This window comes from Vanellus vanellus, assembly GCF_965231255.1.
Source record: "Vanellus vanellus genome assembly, chromosome: 3".
In the NCBI taxonomy this organism is placed as follows: domain Eukaryota; kingdom Metazoa; phylum Chordata; class Aves; order Charadriiformes; family Charadriidae; genus Vanellus; species Vanellus vanellus.
The window spans coordinates 96343122-96366698 of record NC_138907.1 but is presented as its reverse complement, the minus strand read 5'-3'; the positions used below and the strand labels follow the sequence as shown (position 1 = coordinate 96366698).

Here is a 23577-nt window from a genome sequence, read left to right as displayed (position 1 = left end):
TATCAATACCATAATTATTATAACTCATTCCCCATCTCTGGACCATTAGTCTCTTTTATCCTGATAGTGCCTTTAAGGTTAATTCTGCAGGAGGAGACACAAACAGTGGTGATCTTCAGGAACTGGCAAGCATGTCTCCAAAACTCACGTTTCTTATCATTGTAAGGCTCTAAGAATTCCTGAGCCGTCTTATGTTTCCTAATTAATGGTATTCTGGAAAAATATAGACCAGCTGCTCTGTGTCTATAAATTAATCATCTTTTAAATCCTGTGCAGCTTACCAACTTTCTTCTTCCTTCAGCTGTCTACTTTGAAGATTTTAATGACTCTGTCATGAGCAATTAACTGTTCAACAAGGAAATGCTGTTTGGTTTCAGATGAGAGAGGAGATGGCTTTCTGGTACAAGCAGCAGGTTTTAAATGTGCAAACTTTCTGTAACTACATGTTCAGCTCTTCCAAGAGTCAACTTACGTCTCCAACTGCTGCAGCAAGCGTATTATTTTCTATACATTTTATGATGAGAATGGGATGTTCCCATCAAGGACAAGACAAAGACATCAAAGACAAGGACAGCTTGTCTGGTTTGCCATTGCACATTCATTTAGGCGGATGTATGCACCAGTAACTTTTCTTTTTTCCCCTCACTATTATGGAGTATGGTGAATGCTGATTTTGTTTACTGCACCTTGGAGGTACCAAGCAGCATATAATTTGCAATGTGCCTCAATTATTTGCATTTGTACGGTGATATTTCAGTGATATTCTGAGGTTTTTGAGATTCCTCACACCACAGGAAATGGTCTCATCAATTTCCGACATTTTATACGTGTTCTCAAGAATCTCACAAGGTCTTCTTTCAGTTCGGTTTTTATAGTGTTTAAGTTGTGATGACATTTTTGTTGCTATAGAGATTTTAATTTTTTTTTTTTTTCCTGAGGACATTAGTGTGGCTTCTTTGCATTGGTGTTTCTAGGAATCATGAGAAACTGCTACCAAGAAATGTGGGGAATCAGTGAGAGAGATCCTAAGACCCATCGTAATTAATAACGTCTTTTTTTCTATAATTTGTTTCTTAGCAGATTACTTGCAATTCTTCTGATTTCTGTGTGGTATCAATAAGCAGCTGTAATTGCATCATGTATTTAAATAATTCGTTGCCACCGAGCTTTTTCTGGCTCAGTATCAATCACCTTACCACGTGAGGAGGCTGGAGTGCAAGTCTTTAAAAGCATAATTTACTTGATCCGTGTATACAGTGAAAGAGAGCACTATAAACACAATTGCTGATTGCAGCAGCAAACTGTGCTGGATGGCAAACCAAGATCAGCAGTCTTTCTTTAATGAAGGTGAGGGGAACCTGCTGAGGATAAGTAGTAGCATTGGTCCTTAATGGGGTGGGAGATTGCTGGAGCGTTTCTTCCCTCGTTGTTCTTCCTTTGCGCCTGTTCTTGTGAGGCGTGTGACTATTTTTATATTCCTTCTTGTCATGTCTTTTGCGCTTTCAGCGTAAATGAGATGCTTTGCATGTGTTCGATACACGCATTTTGTTCTCTTCGTTATGCCAAGAAACTGGTTCTGCCCTGCTCTGTAGGTTACATTCCTTCACTGACTGGTAAATGATGCCTCGTGTGTTGTGTTTATACACTCTCAGGCCTCTGTTATCATCCTTTGCCTGGGCTTTCAGGGCCTCTGCTTGTCATCTTTTTTACTTACCAGTTTTCTGTAAATAGATATAAGGTCACTTCAGTCAAACCTGCTTCTAAACATCTTTGGAAAGGGCATGCAGATCAGTTTAATCTAAAATGTTCTCCAACGCATAAAAATGAAACCACAAGACAAAGCAATTGAAACTGCATCACAATCTGCTCAGAAAATGTTTCAAAATCATTATAATTCATAATAATTATAGATTATTCTTGAATAATTCATTATTACTTTTCTAAGAGATTTTCTTTGGCATATTTCACTTACATTTTGTTGTAAAGAGCAAATGACCTATAAAAATGCATAGAGCATAAAGTAGCTATTTTGTCTAATACATTATTTTTTTCCTTCATGTATGCAAAAGAAACACACAACTCAATAAATCATAACCTATAGTATATTCATAGTAACGGACACCTAGATTGTTCTCAGTCAGGTGGTAGTCAACTACTTCTCAGCAATACTCAGGTTCCCTTCTTTGGGTATCTGCCTCTTGCTCTGGAGCTGATTTTGATAATTAGGGTAGTAACGGTGTTATGAACCCTAAGCACTGAAGAAGATCCTTCAGGACATTAACATTTATAAAATAGTTATGAGTTTTATTCAGGCTGTATTCGGTTATCAACTTCTGGAAATGCTAACAGAGTGTAAATGGCACATTTTTTCATCATGAAGTTTTCACATTTTAGAGATACAGAAACTGGAACACGGCAAGAGGAGCTGGCTTGCTCAGTGTTCCCACTCGGCCCAGTGGCAGATGTTCTAGGACCTGGACTCCTTGGGTCCAGACTCGAGCTCATTTTTCAGGGTCATTGGTTTTGTTGCTTTTTCCATTGTCATTAAAAGAAGACGTGTTCCCCTCAGGTAGTCTGAGCCTGGCTTTGTGAAGAAGAAACCGTTTGTTTTGTATTTTATTGTGTCTTTACCTTGTACAGAAGAGTAAATAGATGCAGTGCAATAATGCCGGAGCAAGTATACAACCTGAACCCCTGGTCCTTAAATCTTTCTGTTTTCTTTGAGGAGCAGTGTGAGGAGCCTGTTGATCATGTTCATTCCCCCTCCTTCTGTCTCACTACTGTAGTAGCCTTAAATTAATTCTATTTTACATTTCATGCTGCTCAAAAGTAAAAAGCTTGTGGTTTTGTTATAGGAAAGAAGTGATTTTATTGTTCTTTTCTAACATACTTGAGAAATGTACTGTAATAAAATGCATAAAAATATGTTCTTTGCATTGAGTTAAGAAAAAAAAAAATCATGGATTTGCATAGCAATATTCAACATAGACATTTCCCTTTTATACTTTTGTTCATCTTCTGCTCGCCTGACTGGAGTACGAATGCATGACAAAGGACGTGTTGCTGCAATACATTACTTAGATGTACTGCACAGGCATTTAGTATCCCTTTCTAGTAGTAAATTAGGACTTCTGAATTTACATACTGGTAAATTACATGAAATTACTATGGTAAATAAATTGTTACTGTAAATAAATGTTGACATGTTCTGTTCTCTGATCTTTGTGGTGATATTTTTTTCCCAGAGTGATTCAAGACTACTAGGATTACTTGGGACCCCTGGAGCTAAAGGCCAGAAGGGAGACATTGTAAGCATTTTGGATGAAATTTGGTGAAATTTCAAATCTCCTACCTAACGTGTTTCTGCCACCCTTTACTCAGTACCTTTTATCTGATTTATCACAATGGTGTTTGAAGGAATAGATTTTGGATGTGACTGGCTCTTTGATCTGTGTAGTGCAATATCCAACTCATCGTGCCATCCTGCAGGTGCAGCACGTGAGCCTTTCTCCTGTGCTCTGTGATAGCCAGAAAGGCAAAATGCAGGAAGAATTATGTGTGGTTTCTATAACACTGTCTGAGGAGAAGTCAAATGAGCTGGCCTGCCAGTTAGAGGGAAAAGACTCTAAAAAAGGTGAAATTCAGAAAATATTTTTAATAGTAAATCATGAATATTTAAAGCAGGTTCTCTGTAACAAAGGGACTTGCTGTACCAAAAGTACTTGTAAAAGTTAAAGGGAGGTCAGATTCTGAATCCACAACATATGACAGTATATTGTTTATAGGCATCTGTTTAACAGCAGAATGATTTTTTGTCAATTGGATGCCTATTAAACTTGGAAGAGAAAATGCTCTAGATATGTTGCAGGATTTACAACCTTTTTTTTTTTTATTGAGAAGCCTGCAGATCTGCTAAAGAAAACAGTGGTTTAAATTAATTTGGAGATGATTAAATCTCAAATTTGTGTTGCATAAAAGCTAAGATTTTTGTTTCTTGCACGGAACAAATCACAGCTATAGGAGAGGAGGAGTTTATTTGTAGTTGTTAGAGTATAAGAGGTTTTAAATATACTTTATTTTCTTAAAAGGGTCAAAAAGGAGAATTGGGAATGACTGGTGCAAAAGGAGAAAAGGTAAATTAATTGCTTCTGTGCTTATATGTGACACTAGGAAGTGGCTGAACATACTGATTATGAATCAAATCCTGGAAAATATACTCACAATCAGGAAAATATATTTGGGCATAGGAAAAGCTGTCAGTCTCAGAATGTCCTTAGTAATTTATTCAAGCCCCTCCTTGAGAGAGTATTTATGTATGCAAGTAAATTTCCCTGTTCCAACAGCTCACAAACTCTTTAAATGCATTCAGACTTTTACTGAATGCCAGTTTAAAATTATGTTTATATAAGTTTATGAACTGTGATTGCCTCATGAATTAGACGCCGTTCATACTTTTTCAAGTTACAAACGTGATCTTCAATAGCTATATGAAAAAGCACGAGTCTTTAAATTATTAAAAATAGTAAATAAACTTCCTAATTTGATCTTTACATTTTCAGGAAAGATTTAAGGGGGGGGATGTTACTGGGTAATAGGTGTGTACTGTGTTTTTCTAGGAACGTGTGATGTACCCAGGCATTTTGCTATTCGGCTATATTTGCTATTAGGCTTCCAGTTGGTTTCTTTGGTCATATCCTTGAGTAAAAACAGTTTTCATGCAGGCAGAAACTTTTTTTACTCTGTCGATATGACAGATACATTATTCTGTTTGTTATAAAGCACTTGTGTTTGAGAATTTTTCAGATTTGTACGCATTGTCACTCTTAGTTCGTGTTCCTGACCCTCCCTTGTACTTCTGCTTGAAAGGATCATGCATGTCTTGTCATTAAATCAACATCATCCCTCAAGTAAACTTTTTTAGTCCATATAATTATATTTTATAGAGAGAGGTTTAAAAAAAAATATATTTTTCAAGGACTCTTTACCCAAACGAGACATATGTACTATTTACCATTTGAAATAAATCTGTGTTAACCTCTTCCCTGTGGTTCCTTAGGGAGAGGCATCTGAAAAAGGGGCCAAGGGAGATCCAGTAAGTATAGCTATGTTTTGAACCAATGATGTGAATAATTTATGTTTTATATGATTTTCATACTGTATTCATGCTGTAATTCTTTTCTTTGTATACTTGCATTAGATTCAGTGATTATGTAGGATAGCATATCTATTGTCTCCTTCCTACACATGCATCAAGTTCATCCAGGTTATAAATAAAATATGGGGAAGCCCCATTTTTCAGCATTTCTGTAGTTGATACAGTCCGTGAACTGAGTTTAAAGTACATGCTGGTTTTGTTCCCTGAAGGTTCTTTCTTTATTTTCAGTTATTTCACAAAATTATACATGGGCTGAACTATAATAGTATAATTGTTTTACCAGTTTCCAGTGCATCATTTAACATTAGGAAGTTTTCTTATAGCCCTTTTATGTGTGCATAACTTTGTTTGCTATTTTTAGGGATATTTTCAGAACGCTCATTCTGTAAGAATCTGTTTACACATGTTGCTTATTTTTAATTAACTATTGTCCTCTCTTATGACATTTGACAAAAGCTAACTACGTTGTTTAATACACAACTGCAGGTTGCTCAGATACTTGTGGTTAACATGCTATAATAACCAAAATAAGGCATACTGTAATAATGTGTGGGTTTGGAGATGAATACTATGCCACCAGTGAGATTTAGTGGTGAAGAATAGGCTTTAGACTGGAGAAGCTCTTAATCAAGTGTGGTGTTTTCAAACAATTTTTCTTAAACACTAGGAAGACCTGCAAACGGAATTAGTTTGAAAGATGAATGCCTTTCAGAGTTTGCACCAGAAGATCAGAAATCAGAAATTCTTTAATGCTTTCTCAATATTTGTTAAGTTTTGAAACTATATTGTAATATTTTCAGGTAACAAATTAAACTCTTAGGTGATCTTACTTAAAGTTTTAACTTCTTATGCTTGGACCTACTATTTTCAGGGAGAAACTGGAATGGAGGGATCAAAAGGAAATAAGGTATTTTTTGACTCGTACACACTATATACATTTCTGGTGCACATAGCTGACACTGGGAGACATAACAGTAAATTTGGAATTTTTTACTTTCTCAAACAATATCATTAGGGTGAAACAGGAGACCCTGGACCACCTGGTCTTGTTGGAAATCCAGGATCACAGGTAGGTGAAAGGTATTTTTGTGGTATTAACAGCCATTATATTCTATGCTGTTATATAAGAGGACTCTGAATGCTGTCAACTCTTTAGCTGGTGTTGAAGGGCAGAGAATGCAAATAGTTGATATCAAAAGTTTGTGCATGGATTATGGCTATTTTACTTTTAGCTCATAAGATTCTTGTTGATCTCAGTGTCAATCAGCAAGGAATATTTGTGCAAAGCTCAAATATTATTTGGTCACTCAAGAATATTGAGTGCCATTTTGCAATTACAAATCTCCTGGTAGCTGGGTGTGTTCTCTTTATCCATCACGGAGGCAAGGAGTAACCACTGCCGGTACATTAGTAGTTCCTATGTTTAATCCTGTGAGAATTCAGGTAATGTCAAAGTAGTCATTGCCTACATTGTCAAAGCCTTGCTTTGAAGAAAGTAACCGAAGCACAAATGTTCTGGAGAATCTCTCATGATGCCTTGAATTGTACCAAATAAAGGTAGAATTGGGAGCTGTGAAAATGTAATCTCCACTCAACACTATTGGTGTTGGATATGATATTACCCAAGTTCCTTAGATCATCAAAAGAAGTCCCGGGGGAATAAACACAGCTATAGGGTCCATGAAACTGTGGTCTTAAAAATAACTCTCCACTCTAACTCCTTAGATTTGTTTGGAGGCTAACGGCCTTCCTTGGTAGGAAGCTACTGAAATAATTGTTGTTACTGCAGTGGAAATCTAGGTCACCTTCACACTGTATACCTTCCAGAAGAGGCTCATAGAGATTCAAGGGATTATTAGGGTTTGCACCAGGTCATCCTTTTATCTCTACCTCTCAGTCCCCTTTTCTTTCAGCGCTCTAGAGTCCTTCTGATGAGATGGATGCCAAAAAGAGAAGGAACACCTACCGTGTAGTTAAAAAATCACTTCTATATCTATCCCTCGAGGGAGGAAATCTTGATTTACTCCTTGTGTTTTGTTGTTCCCTTTAGGTAGAGCTTTTGTATTTACTTGTATTTGCTTTGATACATACTTTGGATTTTGTACATGTTAGTCCCAAAGATTTGTTGGGCTAAACGTTAAATTAAGGGAGAATAAGCAAACTCTCTACTTCTTACTCTACATTGAAGATAATTCTTATTGCAAGACGTTTTAATCTATTTATATATGAGAACGGTTTACACTGAATTACAACAGGTGTATTGAATTTTACCTCAAGCGTGTATTATATCATTTCGCAGGGACTGCAAGGACCTCCAGGACCTGTTGGACCCAGGGGACTGCCAGGAGAAGTTGTACGTATTGTGCAGTTTCACCAAGCTGTAGAAGTGTGGTGTGTGAACAATTAGCCAGTGAAGCAGTACCACAGAAGTTATGATAAGTGCTCCTCTTGTGGGTGCTACTATAGCAGTCAGGTCTCGAAGCACAGTACCATGAGATGCCTCAGGACAGAGTTCTGCCATTTGGTTATGTTCTTTTTGTCCTTGTTTTACCATCTGAGCAAGTAAGAATGACAGTACTAATTTGTCTGATTCACAGATAATTAGCTCTACAAAAAACACTTATCTCACAGGAGTAGGTGAAAATTTAAAAAATCTCTAGCAAAGTTTTAATAATGTTACATCATGAACTGGAAAGAACAGTGCGTGGAGCAAAATGAGAAGAAACAGGGAAAGTAAGAGTACCCCAAGGATTTAAACACATGGTCTTCCTTATTTCTATTTATGGTTTTGCATTATTCTGAAATGTTTTACTTCTTGTAAAGGGGGTAAGTATTAATAAGGTGAACAGAATAAACAATTATGTTTATTATCTTAGAATTTAGCTTAAATTTATGAGTAAAACTCATATTCGGAGCAAGATGTAATTCCCTTAAAACTAGGAACAACATTAAAATCTTTAGCCAGAGTCGAAGTATTGGTTGGAAAGAATTTAATAGAAAACCCCTTTTTAAATTACTGTTCAATAGACTAAATTACGAAAATACTTCTGCAGAAAGTGGAATGAGAGATTATTCTTATGTTCATCGGTTGATACTCCAATTTAATTGTGCAGTGGCTTACTCACAGTCATAAAGTGCCTAAAGCCGTTATATGGCTGCCATAGGTGAAAAATAGCTTAATTTGTGGACTCTGACAGGTGGCAGATGATATACGTGTGTGTGTTTGTGTGTTTGTGCAAGAATGTCAAATCCTGAACTGTTGAATTCTCAAGCAGAAGCCTACTACTCCTTAGATGCAACAGTAGAGGCTGCTTTTAAATTTTGATAGCACCTGGACCGAACAAAAGTGACACATCCCAGAGTCTCCAGTTAATAAAGAGTCATGAGACAGACTCGCCAATTTGGAGTCTGATCACCTGTTGTGCACATAGACTATTTAGATGGCAAGAACCTAAGGGTGAGAGTACTTCTAAGAAGAAGGGGTGCCAAAATAGAAGGGTTCTTGAAAGCAAAGAGGTGGTGTCTCAAGGAAGAAAGGGAAGATCTTGGCAGGAAGAAAGATCCTGGAAGTGGGGGAAGGTCATGGAGATCAGGGAGATGCATAGAAACAGTTGGCAGGGGCCTTAGCTACAGGCAATCAGATGGTGTCAGAAGCAGGACACAGATGGTTTATTGAACCTCGAGATCGTGGCCTGTTGAGGGAGGCTCTCCAGGAGGAGTCGTGGGGACAGGACATCTCATCAGAGATGCAATGTGCCCGTAACCTTTATGCCTGTGGGTGCAAAACTGATGGGTTGGGATTGTCGAGGCAGTGGGGGGTCTCAGCAGAGTTTTAACGTGCCTGTAGTTATTGTGCTTTTGGGTGCCCCACATTCAGGTCTGCAAACTGGTTGGGGTTTCTCAAGGTGATGGGGCCCTCCTTCGTGGGGGTTTTAGTGTGCCTGTAACCGTTATGCTGCTGGGCAACAGACTGATGGGTCTGCTGGCAGGTCGGGATCCCTCAAACTGGCAAGGGCCTCCCCCAGGATCCAGCACATCTGTAACCCTTGTGCCTCCCGGTGGGAAGAGCATGGGTGAAACTTCAATCCAGTCTGAATGCTCCAGGAAATATCTTAAACTATTGGACATCGTTACACTAAGCCTGAAAGTTCCCTGGGCGTTTGACTTGACACTCTATAGCACAATGCACGTTCTGAGGAGGTGACTGCCCGTCTCCCTTCCAAATTATGGCACAATCCCTTTTTAGGTGTGCAGGCAATTACATTCTGCCTAATCTCCCGTGTAAACTGAAATCAGGTTTTGGTCCACCTAACTCCTCTCCCTGGTTCTCCTCCCTCCTTTCCTCCATAAACCCTAAAATGCTTTTTAAGTACCATTTTGGAGGTTTGAGCAGTTAGATCCAAGGAGTGGACCAAGAGAAGCAGACAATGGAGAGCTTAGCTTTAGCCCAGCAGTTAAGCCCTTCACTTGAAAAGAACTGGGATTTTGATCTTTGCTCTGTGATTTCCTCTTGATTTTTATCTTATTTCTACAAACGGAAGCATCTAGGAGCTGGTGTTGCTGCATTTTGTCTTAGACCTTTCCATATGCTCTCTGAGACTGCTTTCTGGAAGAGAACTCTTAATTTGAACAGACTTTTAAGTCACATACTTTATTAATATTGAAATACAATTCTGAGTGGTACACAGCTGGCAGACTTTTTATTGTTGAACTGTTAAAAGTCTTAGACATATAAGCAAAGTGACAGCTGGAGTACAGCATCTTCAGCTCCTGGCAGGGAAAAAACCCTAGTATTCAAATCTGCATGTAGTCATTTTGTACTGTCTTACTTATTGACCATTTCTTTATACCTTATTTTCCTGCTCAGTTGAGGCACCCATTTTTTAAATTGTGTCTAAATTACCTGTCTTCTCTAACAATAGTTTCTAAGCCTTTTCTGCTGTGCTTTTATTTATATAGAGATATCTTACTGTGAAAGATAACAGAATACTGCATTTCTGGTTTGCTTATGTTGCCGTCATCCCACTTGAGTTCATAATTGCTGCTTTTGAAACTGCTGTTTTGCTGGATCTTTGATCAAGTGATATTATGAACAGATAAATGCAATTTATAATATATGTAGATCCTAGATACAGATGATCTTGAAAAGTCATATTTCTACACTCAATTCTAGTATATAAACACATATATTTAAGCATATTAAACATGTATATAGTTTCAGGCTCGTCATTTTGTTTCATCTTCTGAAGACTAAAAGTTATAGATTAAAAATATCTTATGCAGCATGATGAAAATTATGAAGGGTTGAGAACTTTTACTTTCACTTAAGTGTCATTGAAGAGTCATCCAGCAGATTAGACTTGCTTCTTTCCTTTCCTGAGATATCCCTTAAGCTTGGTCCAACCAAAAAAAAAAAAAATTGGAGAAATCCTTAGGAAAGAAGATAGACGGTATACATTTTATGTCAATATCAAAAGAGGACAGGGAAGGATACAATGTCTGATCCATAACCAGAAAATTTAAACTTCCATATATTGTTATAATGACTTTGTGCTGGTATAAGCAGAATATTCTTCATTAAGGCTGAGGTTTTTTTCTCATGCTTTTAATTTGGATGGCTGGATGAAACAACTAGCTGTCTGTCTGTATTAAGGACAGAATATAGCAGAGAAAGCAAACAAACAGCTGTTGAACCCTCACTACTGGCATGAAAACATTGTCATCCTTCATATGTCAGTGTTCGCAAAACTATGTTCCATTCCAGTGTTCGCAAAACTATTTTCCATTCCAGATTAAGTATCATACTTAGATTTTACTGTTCAATTTTATAAATTTTATCATTTCTTGTGGAAATTGCTGGTATTCTTAATAAAATGCTTGATACAATATTTGGTTGAGTAGCATTGAAGGATTATGGAAAAAAAAATCTCTAATTGTTACAGCGTAGTAAGAGAACACAATTTAACCTTCCCTATTATTTAAATAGTTTCTCTTAAGATTTTAATCTATTTCATTTCTCTGCATTCGTAACAAACCCTTCATAAAAAGGGCAAGGGAAAATACTGAAGTTGAAATCAAAATGTGAAAGATGAGAAGATTAGACAAAAGAAAGTATGGAATGTATTTATTTTGCTGAAAAAAAAAACTACTGTCCATTAAATATCTAAAACATTTTAAAGAAATTTGGTGGACAAAGTAAGGTGCAGGAGTAGGAATTCATTGAGGCTTTTAAGATACATATTTAAATAATTAACTGGTGTAGGAAATCATGCAGCCTTTCATAGGCAAAAAAGATGAGACACTTATTTAAAACTCAAGTTTGCACCTCCTACCACCTTCCTTGAAGAAACAATTGATTTTCAAGACTTGGATTTATTGGAAATTGAAGAAATAAATCTGTCAGTCCCTGCCATTCTTCCCTGATAGGCTCCAGAAAATGATCTTGATTATTACATTTCAACTTAAAGAAAAATGATTCATATATTTGATTAAAGAAGCATTCATTAACTTGTACTCTTTGACATTTTGAGTCAATACTAATTCACAGTAAATAATCCAATGAGTGTAAACTCATTTACATCTGTAACTTTAGGTAATCTTTAAGGGAATAGCTATAAAAATATACAGTTATATTTTTATTAATTCCAGGGCTTACCAGGAGAGAACGGGGTGCCAGGAAACCCAGGAGTTAAAGGAGACAAGGTATGTTTTAAGTGTTTTTAATTAAGCTTCATATGTTAGAGCATATTAGACTGTCATCTCTGAAGTAACCTTCCATCCTTCTGTAGTGCATCTGTGTGGCTGCTCTATGAATTGATTTAAACATGTAGAAGCAGCAACCCCCTGTCTGCTCCTCAGAGATGCTGCAGGCCAATTTGGCAACCCAATTGCGCTTTAGATTCATAATTTAAGTAATATTTCAAGGAGGTTGCATTGGGCTCTTACATTAAATCAGTGCAGTGCAAAAATGTCAGGTCAGGTCCTGACCACAGAACAGCCTTTTCAGTGCCATGTCCTAACCAGACTAATGTGTAAAATCCCACCTCGCAGTCAGACATATTCATCATCTCAGATGCGAGCCAAGGCTGGGATCTCTTTATGGCATTGTGTTGTGCTGGGTAGACATCTCTTAGCCAGAATTCAGCTACATCAGCGAGTTAGAAATGATGCGTGTATATATGTTGTGTGTAGAGAAAGGGAGAAAAGAGACATGCTGTGAGCTATGTGTTGGTACATCATGGGGTACAAGAGAAACTAATAAAATCCATTTATATTTTGAAGAAGTGAGCTGGTGAAAAGGCAGGAGAAGAAAATAACTATAGAATAATGAGAAATATATACTCATCTTGCAAAACAGGAATTAGTGGAATCAGAAAGAATCGCAGAGAACCATGCAGGAGCATGTAAAAGACAAGAGCATAATAAAAGACACAAATTCAGTTATGTAAGCAGGAGGAGTTGTAGAGATGTGTAGAGATGCTGCATGCATTGAAATGAGAAATAGAGGAGATGTAAACGGGAATAAAATGAAGACCGGGGCTTTAGCACTAGGGGTAGATAGCTGGAGAGAGACAGAGTTTGAAGCTGCTGTGAAGTAATTGGCAGGGTTTAGTGCCATATTATGTGTATATTATGGGTCTGGGGACAAAGACATATAGAACAGGTGCATTGCAAGCATGGAAAACTGAGAGCATGCTCGTTACTGTTAGTGGCTGTGTGCTCTGTGCCTCCTCTTCTTCTGTAAATTTTTTGAAGGAAAATGTATTTTGGGGTAGAAAATAGAAGCCTTCAAATAGATTTTCCATAAACACATATGTAAGATTTTTGAAAGTATATCAGTACCTGTGAATAATACGTTAGGAGAACAATATACAGGATTTTCCTACATCCTGGGAGCTGATTACTTACAGGTGTAGGGAGCTGAATCTCTGTGGAATGATAAAACTATGGTAAGGATTTTGATACCTGAATAGGCTTACTTGCTTGCAGTTGTACATTGTGAAATACAGAACTATGGAAAGCTTTGATTGGGGTTTTTTTCTCCTCTGTTCCTTCTCAAAGTGCTGACACTTTCCAGGATAACCTGGATAATATTTACAGGGTGAGGGTTCATAAGAGAAAATTCTCATATTTCAATTAGTGATTCAAATTTATCTTGTAGGGGGACCCTGGTGGGATTATGGGACCGCCTGGACATCCAGGTCCAAAAGGTGATACGGGGCCTCCTGGACCAAGTCTGCCTGGAACACCGGTAAGTCCATAATCTAAAAAGGCTTTTATGACTTTATTTCTTGTAGGGAAAACTGTTAAAGAATTCTCATTGTGCAATGAAAGAAATTGGAACGAGTATTGTTTTGGATGTAATTTCAAAATTTAAATATAAATTATAGTGCTACTGTAAATGCACTAAAATATAGTCTAGATATCATCTACTTTGACTTTAGCAAGGCTTTTGACACTGTCTCCCATAACATCCTCATTAGGCAGCTGAGGAAGTGTGGGCTAGATGAGGTGACAGCGAGGTGGATTGAGAGTTGGCTGCGGGACAGAACTCAGAGGGTTGTGATTAATGGAGCCATGTCAAGTTGGAGGCCTGTAACCAGTGGTGTCAATACTCATTCCAATCTTGTTCAACATATTCATCAATGACCTGGATGAGGGGACAGAGTGTATCCTCAGCAAGTTCGTTGATGATACCAAACTGGGTGGGGGTGGCTGACACCCCAGAGGGCCGTGCTGCCATCCAGTGTGACCTGGACAGGCTGGAGAGCTGGGCAGAGAAGAACCTAATGAGGTTCAACAAAAGCAAGTGCAAGGTCCTGCACCTGGGGAGGAAGAATGCTAGGCACCAGTATAGGTTAGGGGTGGACCTGCTGGGAAGTGGCTCAGAGGAGAAGGATCTGGGGGTCCTGGTAGATAGTAAATTATCCATGGCCCAACACTGTGCCCTTGTTGCCAAAAAGGCCAATGGAATCCTGAGCTGCATAGGGAAGAGCATGGCCAGTAGGTCAAGGGAGGTCATTCTCCCCCTCTACTCTGCACTGGTGAGGCCACAGCTGGAATACTGTGTCCAGTTTTGGGCTCCCCCGTTCAAGAGGGACAGGGAAATGCTGGGGAGAGTCCAGCGTAGGGCAAGATGATTGAGGGATTGGAGCATCTCCCTTATGAGGAAAGGCTGAGAGAGCTGGGACTCTTTAGCCTGGAGAAGAGAAGGCTGAGGGGAGACCTTATTATGGCATACAAGTATCTAAAGGGTGGGTTGAAGGAGGATGGAGCCAGGCTCTTTTCAGTGGTTCCCAGTGACAGGATGAGGGGCAATGGGCACAAGTTAGAACACAGGAAGTTCCGTTCAAATACACGGAAACAGTTCTTTACGGTGAGGGTGACAGAGCACTGGCACAGGCTGCCCAGGGAGGTTGTGGAGTCCCCTTCCCTGGAGATTTTCAAGACCCGCCTGGATGCAGTCCTGAGTAATGTGCTCTGGCAATCCTGCTTTAGCAGGGGAGTTGGACTAGATGATCTCTAGAGGTCCCTTCCAACTCTGAAAATTTCATGATTCCGTGATTGTTAGTGCAAGGTTCACACATGTTCCTAGTGACAGTGGTATTAACAAGGAAGACATACATAAATATGTCACAGTTTGTTTATAAAGGCTGACTAATTTAGCGAATAAAATTCAGCTAGTCTCTTTGATTTCAAAACATAATTTGCTTTTTTCCTGTGTGTTTTTTTCTTTTTTTTAGGGTCCCACTGGCATTCCTGGAAACCCAGGTCCACGGGGACCAAAGGTATAAAAAAAAAAAATTATTTCTGTTTGTAAAAACACAGGATAATAGGCTAGTTTACATTTTCAGACCTGTTGTAACTGAAAGCCTTGTTCCCTTCTCAGGGAGAAAGAGGGCTACCTGGTGTACAAGGAGCACCGGGAGAGATGGGTCCCCCTGGAATAGGCATTCAGGGATCACCAGTAAGTATACCAATGCCCAGAATTTGTCCTTCTCACTGTGCATCGCTGAGAAACTGCAACAAATAAACAAAGAATAACAAAAAAACACGCCGTGAACTTCTTTCTGACTTGACTCCCGAGTCAGCATCTTTTCGCTTTATTCAAACCCACAAAGATATAGTGCTAAGGGAGAAATGGAAGCCTGGAGAACCGAAAGAGTCAATGGCTACTTTACAGATGTGCTTCCTAGTAATGCTGTTGAGACACCTTCAGACCGTGCCTGTTTCTAAGCAACAGTTGTTTGCCATTGTTGGCAAAATCCAGTGTGAATACCGGTACAAAAGAAGAGGCGTACTCGACATTGTAGATGATGGCATTTTGAAACTCACACTGGTACTGGAAAAGGCAAAGGTACACGGAAGAGGTGTGGAAGGCTTTGCATCAGCTCCTAGCTTTTGCATTTGTGATGACTGCTAACTGCAAGCTTAGGTCTACTGCTTATAAATGAGAACCTTTCAGTGCCAGGTACTATGCCAGAAAATAGTAAAGTTCTGATTTTGGACAGCTTTCCTCACGCATCTCTGTGCAGTTGACATTCAAACATGAAGCAAGTTGATGCAGTGTATCTAGAGCATTCATACTAAAGAGCTGTTGCATAGCAATAGCTGTTTGAGATATTCAGCTTGTTTCCCAGATTTCTTTTCTTTCTATTGCCTTTAAAGAAATCCGTCTGCAGTGTTTTCAGAGTTTTCAGCAAAAAATTGATGGTGTAGATGGTACATGTTATTACATGAGCTCTGCTGTGGTGAATAGGGCAATCTCTCTTCCAGATCAATATAGTTGGCTGATACATTTTGGTTTATATACAGCACTCAGATATAGAGAGAAAATGCTTGAGAAAGGTGACTGGAGATTCACATCTTAGATTAATATAATAATCCTTTAAAATAGTTTATTCTGTTAAAATATTTTCAAATCTGAATTTTAAAAGTGACCCATTGATATTTAAGTCATCTAATTTGTTTTTATCAACTGAATATCGTCTTCTCTTATGAATCTCCTAGCTAAATAACAAGTTTCACCACAGATCATTATTCTTTGGCATTACTTGCTTTTAAAAATGGGGCTCAGCACATTCTTGAATTTCTAATTTTGGCAAAATTAGGTTTGGATTTAAAGTGAAACCACAGAGTAAGTATTTCTTGCAATGCTAACTGAACCAATATCCCACATTCACTATTTTTTGATGAAGTTCATCTCCCTTATTCCAAAAAGTATAACTACTGATTATTCAGAGTTTTCTTGCAGGGTCCTATAGGTCCAACTGGATCAGCAGGTGTGCAGGTAGGATATAAGTTTTCTTTTTAATATAAAAACTATTAATTTAGTTTTATGAAGTTTACAGTAGAAGAAAGTATTCTTAAATCCTGAATGACTTTTCCTGCTCTTAGGGTCCTAGGGGACCCCCAGGATTACCAGGAACTCCAGGTACCCCCGGTATCAACGTAAGTGACTGTTCTCTATATACACAACAAAAAGTCGTCTGTCCCTTATCAAGGATTTAAGGCCACCAAATTTTACATTTGTTTCTAGGGCGCTCCAGGAAGAGATGGAAAGCCAGGACTACCAGGCCCTCCAGGTGATCCTGTACGTATGCGTAGAAGCCTTGTACATTTGCTTTGGTGCAAATATTTTAGATTTAAAGGAGATGAGATAACCTAGAAAGCCTAAAAGTTCATTTAATTGAATTAATTTGATTTTTCAATTCTTATATCCTTTGCTGATTTTTTTACTTGATTATATTGCAGTATATGGGGAAGGACTTTTTACAGGGCATGTAGCAATAGGACGAGGGGGAATGGCTTTAAACTGGAAGAGGACAGGTTCAGATTGAACATTAGGAAGAAGTTTTTCACTTTGAGGGTGGTAAGGCACTGGAACAGATTGCCCAGAGAGGTTGTTGAGGCCCCATCCCTGGAGGTGTTCAAGGCCAGGCTGGACGTGGCCTTGGGCAACCTGGTCTAGTGGTAGGTGTCCCTGCCTATGGCAGGGGGGTTGGAACTCAATGATCTTCAAGGTCCTTTCCAACCTAAACCATTCGATGATTCTATGATTCATGTCTTATGACTGTGGTCCATCGCCAGGTGTCCAGCAAAGCAAATCAAAGGCAGGGTTTCCCAAACTAGTCTGCAGGCTGCTGGTGGCCTGTGAAGAAATTAGAAATCCTCCAGAGCTGGTGCAGGAATGAAGCAGGCAGTAAAATGTATCATGCTTTCAGCTAAACCTTTGATGGCACAGGTGCACGGCAGTCCACAAGCAAGCCTGAGGATTGACAGCAAGGAGCTTATCGAGGGATACACTAGCCCCACAATCCCACAAAGGATTCATCTCAGAGAGAACAGTCAGCTTTCTCCAGAGAAGAGCCTGGGAACTAGCTAGCGCGTATACGCTGTTAATTAGCAGGGCTCAGGATGGTGTTTCTGATCGGTTGGTTCTTGGGTTCCTGCATTAGCAAACTGGTCCAGTGCTTTAAGAGACACAAGCATCAGTAGCTCCTCAAATGCCTAAAATCGGTATGTAAAAGCAGGTCTGTCAGTGGCATTGAGTATGAAGGTAGAGCTCAAGTCGGAGAGTCAGAAAGACTGAGATATAAAATGAGCTTCAGTTAAGAATGGATACAAAAACAACAAGAAAAAGGCACCGTGAATACAATTATTTGAAAGACTAGTAAAGTCTATTATTTAATAATCAAGGAGATCAAATCATAGACTGTGCAGAGAAAGCTGAATAATTCAGTGGATTTTCAGTGCCCACTGAAAAAAATTGCTTTTCAAAGAATACATAAAATGAATTTTAATTAATGTGATGGAAAAAAGAATGAGTTAAAGATGATTTAGATACAACATGAAGGTCTGGTGTAATTCACCCAAAGAATGAACCAAAACAGTCTCTGAATGATTAGCACCTTTTGAGAAAGGTGAGTCTTTTGAGAAAGGGAGAGATGCTAAGAGAACACGTATCTTCATAAAACGTGAACAGAAGAGGAATCAGAGTATAACAGATCAGTTGAAAAAAGTTTGATTGCAAGAAAGATATGACATTTTTAAAAAAAAATTAATTCTAAGTAATGTGTAATTCAGTGATATGAATGATAAAGTGGAAACACAAGATGGCAAAATTTTGCTAAGAACTAGGCATGGAATAAATAAGATTTCCAGCTTTGGAAGATTAACTTTCTTGGGACAGGCAGGAAAACAGTCATGTTATATATTTTGGCTTCAATAAAACTTTGAGACTGTCCTTATGATGTTTTTACAAGCACACAAAAAATGCTGTTGAAGTAATTGCTGTATAGTTAATGCTTATCAAAAACGACGGATATGAGTGTCTATCAGCAGATTACTGTCAAACTTGGAAAGAGAGGTCTCTCCCATGCCTAGTTCTTGTCAGTGATTTAATTTTATTAGGATAAGTAGATATAAAATCTGCGGTTGAACTGGGAAGAACTGGTAGCTTTTTAAAGATACACTCGAAACTTAAAATTCAGAGACAGTCTGAAGTCAACAAGATTAATCTCAAGACAGATGCACATTAATTGCTTAATAAGAAAAAACAAAATCCATAAGTAGAATAGGTTTGGAAGGCACAGTGCACTGTAAACTAAATGTAAATTAAAAAACGTAATGTCTCTTAAACAGACAAGTGTAAATGGTGAAGCTTACTAACAGGAGCATTATTGCCTTTTGCTCTCTTGAAACACTGTTTTATTTGGAGGGAACATTTTTAAAGGAAGATGTAGCAAGCAGGAGTGAGTCCAGAGAATCAAGGCCATTTTAACATTTGCAAAGGCCCAGCATATATCATACGCTTATTCAGAGTTGAGCGTAGGCAGCTACCACTCTACAGTGCCCGTGCAGTTAGGCTGGACTTGCTGTAGGTGCACAGCAGATGAACGGTACGGCGCAAACACAGTAGGCTTGCGCTGGTACCTGGCGTGCCCTTGCAGCTGGATGTTAGGACCCTTTCACATGGAGGGTTTGGGGACCTGTGCCATAAAATGGTACTGCAGCTAAAAGAAGAACGTTAGAAAAGAGGAGAGGCTGGGGAAATTACACTTGTGTAGTCCAGCGGAAAGACCGACAGGTGATGTGGTTAATACCCTACCTCTATGTAAAATGTTGTCACAAGGAGAAGGATGAAAAGTCAGGCCATGTAGGGATGCGGTTGTTATTTTTTAAAGCTTGTTATAGGTTTTTAAGAGTAGGTGACATTGTCCATGTATAGTTTACCTTTGTGCAGAGGATGGGCTTCACACCTTACGCATTTATGTCCTGAAGTTGTGTTAAGTGGCTACGTGTCTCCCTAGAGAACTTCTCAGTGTGCTTTCAGAGGTGGTGAGGCTACAGTGTAAATGGTGTACTCCTGATTGCACTTACAGTTCAGTGTGTTTGGCTGGTATTTTACACCCATTACCAACAACCAACAATTTTTCTAATATGCTACAAAAGGGCTTACGTTTTCTTTTTCTTCGTAAAGATGGAAATGATTGACACACACTGAACAAAAACAGTAACAAATTTTGAATGTGTCTCATTTTATAGTATGTCCGGGGCTGTTTTTGCTTTAGCAATTGCAAGAAGAAATGAGCACTGGTAACTGAGGAGTCTGTTTGTGAGTGAAGCTGATGATAACCAGTTCAATCAGTTTTTACAAGGAGTCTTTAAATATAAGTTTAATGGCAGCACTTGGAAATCTGAGACCTATTGCAGTATTGTGTAAACCTATTGATTGAGCTTTAAATGGGTTAGCTTTAGTATGGGTAGCAATTTAGCAGTGGCACCACAGAGTTTTGCACTAATTCTTAACGTTTAAAGGCAGGACAAAATACTATATATGTTGCTTATGTTGCTGTAGCTGGATTATTTCCAGTATCTGAGCTAGTTTATTGAAGTTAGTTTTGGCATCTCCACAATTCATGCTGCGGTTCACAGTAGAGTCACAGTATCACAGTGTGCTAGGGATTGGAAGGGACCTCAAAAGATCATCTAGTCCAATCCCCCTGTCGGAGCAGGAACACCTAGATGAGTCAAAGCCTAGGAGAAAGTAGAAGGAACACAATTGAAGATAATCAGGTGAGAATAGTCAGTGAGAATTTCCAATAGCGATAAGTTGTTGCTGGTATGCTACAAAACCAACATTTTTATTATTATTGTTGTTGTGATTGGTGGTGGTGGTGTTATTATTGTTATTATTATCATTAAAGTGAAATCTACTGTGTTCTGGAGTTACTCTGCTGTCATGGTTTAAGCAACTTTATTGAAATTGTAATGAAGAATACATTGTTAGGTTGGATAGACAGTGATATTTAACACTTAAAGACTGTATTTGAAACCCTGATTTTTCTTTTGAGTTTTCATTAAAAATTGCTTCAACCAATATATATGTAATCAGCTATTTGTGTAACCATATAAATTTTAGAAGCAATGAGAACCCATCAGAATCAGTCGTATTGTGTAAAAATATTAACTGCAGCTGCCTTTTTTAATTTCAGATTGCACTACCGCTTGTGGGAGACATGGGTTCTATACTGAAGGTAAACATTTTCAGATGTTAAACATCTTTGTTTACTATAAGCTTGCTTTTTAAACCAAAATAGACACTTGAAGGTTTCTGTAGGTTCAATTCTGACCTTCTTGGCTAGCCTAAAATAATTTTTCTGATTTTGGTTTTGTTTTTGTTTTTTTTTTTTTAAAATGAACTCAAGAAATTTATTTTATAGGAATTTTGAAAAATAGTGTTTGAACAGTATATGAGGTAGTAGTCAGCAAGTGCCAACTCAGTACATCCAGCCCACAGTATGAATTGCTACAAGTATACCCCATTTACTTTGTAACATTGATATTGTTAATATAGCGAATGGGGGATATAGTCTAGAATTTCTAAGGTATTATTTTGAAAATGAATAAAATTTGAAGTGATCTGACACATTCCAAAATGAAAAGTGTACTTGGGAGGATTTCTATATGAAAAGCACACATCATTTCTGAGGAGAGAGATTATGCTATTCTACTGTCCTTTATTAATACATCTACTTAGGGTTTATTGACTTTCTCATTCCCAAGTTTGATTTCTTTTAGGTCAATCTTTCTCATTCCAAAATTTGAATTTTTTTTTTTTTGGTCTGTCTTTGGGCCTTTCCCTGATTCTTTCTGTTTGTAATTGCCTTTTCTTTCTCCTGTACATGCGGTTCTACCTCTTAGTCAATTTTCTCTCTTACTGATTCTTTATGCTTCATTCTGCATTTCTCTCTCTTTTGTGGCTAGCACTTCTATAAGTTTGTAATTTAGCTGGAAAATGTTTCTCTCAACAAAGCAGGAATCATTTACTTTAAAATAACTGTAGGTCTGAAGCTGGTGAGAGTAACAAATAGCCTCCATCTCTACCTAATCCTTAAAAGGAAGGTGATCTGCTCAAACCTAAACACAGGTGTGTCTGGGACTATCCAAAGTGAAGGCATTTCTGAGTCCTCAAAATGAAGCTAAAAATTAGTTAGCGTGTTGTGTGAGAGATGGGGAGGGAAACAAGGAAGGATCTCCGAACAAATGTTTTGTATAGAAAAGAGAAAGGACTGAAGAGAAGGCTTCGGGGTAAAATGAAGGGATGGTCACAAAGGCAGGAAGGAAGCGGTCTGCATAGATCAAACCTTCTGCCCATACCACACAATGGTTATTTATCACTTTGCTTTCTCTCTGTTCCTCAGGGTGATCCCGGCACAAGAGGTCCTCCAGGCATCCCTGGTAGAGAAGGGCCAAAGGTAAGTTTTGAAGAGAGTACTTTACATTGCTTCATTGCTTATTAAAAGTCCAGAAGCTTATGTCTGTCAGTCTTGACTTTTTTTTTTTTTTGTCTGATCCCTATCACTGTAGCATCTGAGCAGCCTAAAGCTTCAAAAAACTTTTACGGTTCAGCCCTCTTCCTGTGTCCGTTTGCCTCTCCTCTCAGGAAAGTGAGCGAAATAGCCTGAGTTGAGTCCCAAGGCAGAATACCTCTTCTGTGCCTTGTGTCCATTAAAGCTAGCTCAGATTTGACTGGCCAGTAGTGCATTGCCATCCTTAGGCTTATTTTAGGTGATTCAGTCGCGCAAGAATCCTGCGGCGAAGAAGGAAACTTCCGGTATCTCCCTCAAGTGTGCAACAGCTGGACCACCCTGTGCCTTTGCACCGTGCTCTTGTGGGAGTAATGCAGTCATTTCACGGGGACTTGAAGTTTCATTGATGTCCATCAAAACTCTCCTGCACTGTAATTGGACTAAATGCCACATGGTTTGGCCTACAGATATCCCCTGTAGTTGAGTGTAATTCCATGAAAGTGTCCTTTCTCCATTTGGACAAGCATTTGAGCTCTTTGGTATTAATAAAAATGAAGCCTTTTGGTGAGTTTGCCTGCTAAGTAAAAAACACTCATGTCCTTTCACCTCGGTGGGAGGCATATTGTAAAGCGTTCAGGTAGTATTGAGCCTTTTTTTCTGTTTTAGGCACTATTGCTGTAAGGGCTTCATGCTATTCATGGTATTAAATGGGGGTCATAAAATGCCCTACAAAGCATGAAATTCAATGTTCTCTAATAGAAAGTATTTGTTTGAATGTTACATTTTCACAGGGAAGCAAAGGTGAACGTGGATTTCCTGGGCTGGCTGGAGAGAAGGGCGATGAGGTAAATTACTTCATTTCTATAGCTGTAGCATATATCTGAACCTGAATAAAGATCTAGACCGAGAATGAAATGCACAGAATGTTATTTGGTTCTTTAAAACTGCTGAGATAGTAATGTATTGCTATAAGTAGCGCTTGATTCTGAATTTTCAACAAGATTAAATGCTATTATTCAATTAAATAACATCTATTTAAATTTTGTCTGAGGATTTTTACTCATTTGTATATTTTAAAGCCTCACATACATTTACATGCTAATTTTTGAGAGTATAGGATAGAGCAATAAATAGGCAAATGCAAAATAATTTCAGAAAATATTTCATGTTGTATAACATATTTGCTTTCATTGTGTTACTTCCACTTTAGAATTCACTTTCAAAAACATTCCATTAGGGAAATACTCTGATGGGAACAGTCATAGCAGCAATTACTATTAAGTGGAAACTGGAAAATGTTTGAAGAGACTGAATTTAAAAAATTTACTGTATTTTGCATCATATACTGCATTCTTAGAGTTATTTTTATGTTATTATGGAGAAGGAAAAAAAAAACATGTGACCCATGGTTGGTGCCGAATCCAAAATAGCTGCTATAGCTTTCATTTTAAATTGAAGTGTTTGCAGTTAACAGTTCATGAGCAATCTCTGTCCAAAAAAAAAAAAAAAAAAAAATCACCAAAGCAGAAGTTATTAAGCAAATGGATCTGAGTAAATAAATGAATTTCCTAGTGACCTTAGCCAACTGAACGAGTTAAAATAAGTAGT

At 38.3% G+C, this 23577-nt stretch overlaps 1 protein-coding gene across 1 annotated transcript in view; it reads left to right on the top strand.

Moving 5' to 3' along the window:
• Window positions 1-23577, top strand: part of COL19A1 (collagen type XIX alpha 1 chain) — a gene marked incomplete at its 3' end in the record, with an annotated part of 201173 nt that overhangs the window by 144698 nt on the left and 32898 nt on the right. Inside the window, exons 18-33 of the mRNA XM_082481418.1 lie at window positions 3246-3308; window positions 4089-4133; window positions 5057-5092; window positions 6027-6062; window positions 6171-6224; window positions 7455-7508; window positions 11804-11857; window positions 13317-13406; window positions 14899-14943; window positions 15045-15122; window positions 16410-16445; window positions 16553-16606; window positions 16695-16748; window positions 20653-20694; window positions 21862-21915; window positions 22761-22814. Coding sequence (XP_082337544.1) covers window positions 3246-3308; window positions 4089-4133; window positions 5057-5092; window positions 6027-6062; window positions 6171-6224; window positions 7455-7508; window positions 11804-11857; window positions 13317-13406; window positions 14899-14943; window positions 15045-15122; window positions 16410-16445; window positions 16553-16606; window positions 16695-16748; window positions 20653-20694; window positions 21862-21915; window positions 22761-22814 — 849 coding nt within the window. The remainder of the gene's footprint in view (window positions 1-3245; window positions 3309-4088; window positions 4134-5056; window positions 5093-6026; window positions 6063-6170; window positions 6225-7454; window positions 7509-11803; window positions 11858-13316; window positions 13407-14898; window positions 14944-15044; window positions 15123-16409; window positions 16446-16552; window positions 16607-16694; window positions 16749-20652; window positions 20695-21861; window positions 21916-22760; window positions 22815-23577) is intronic.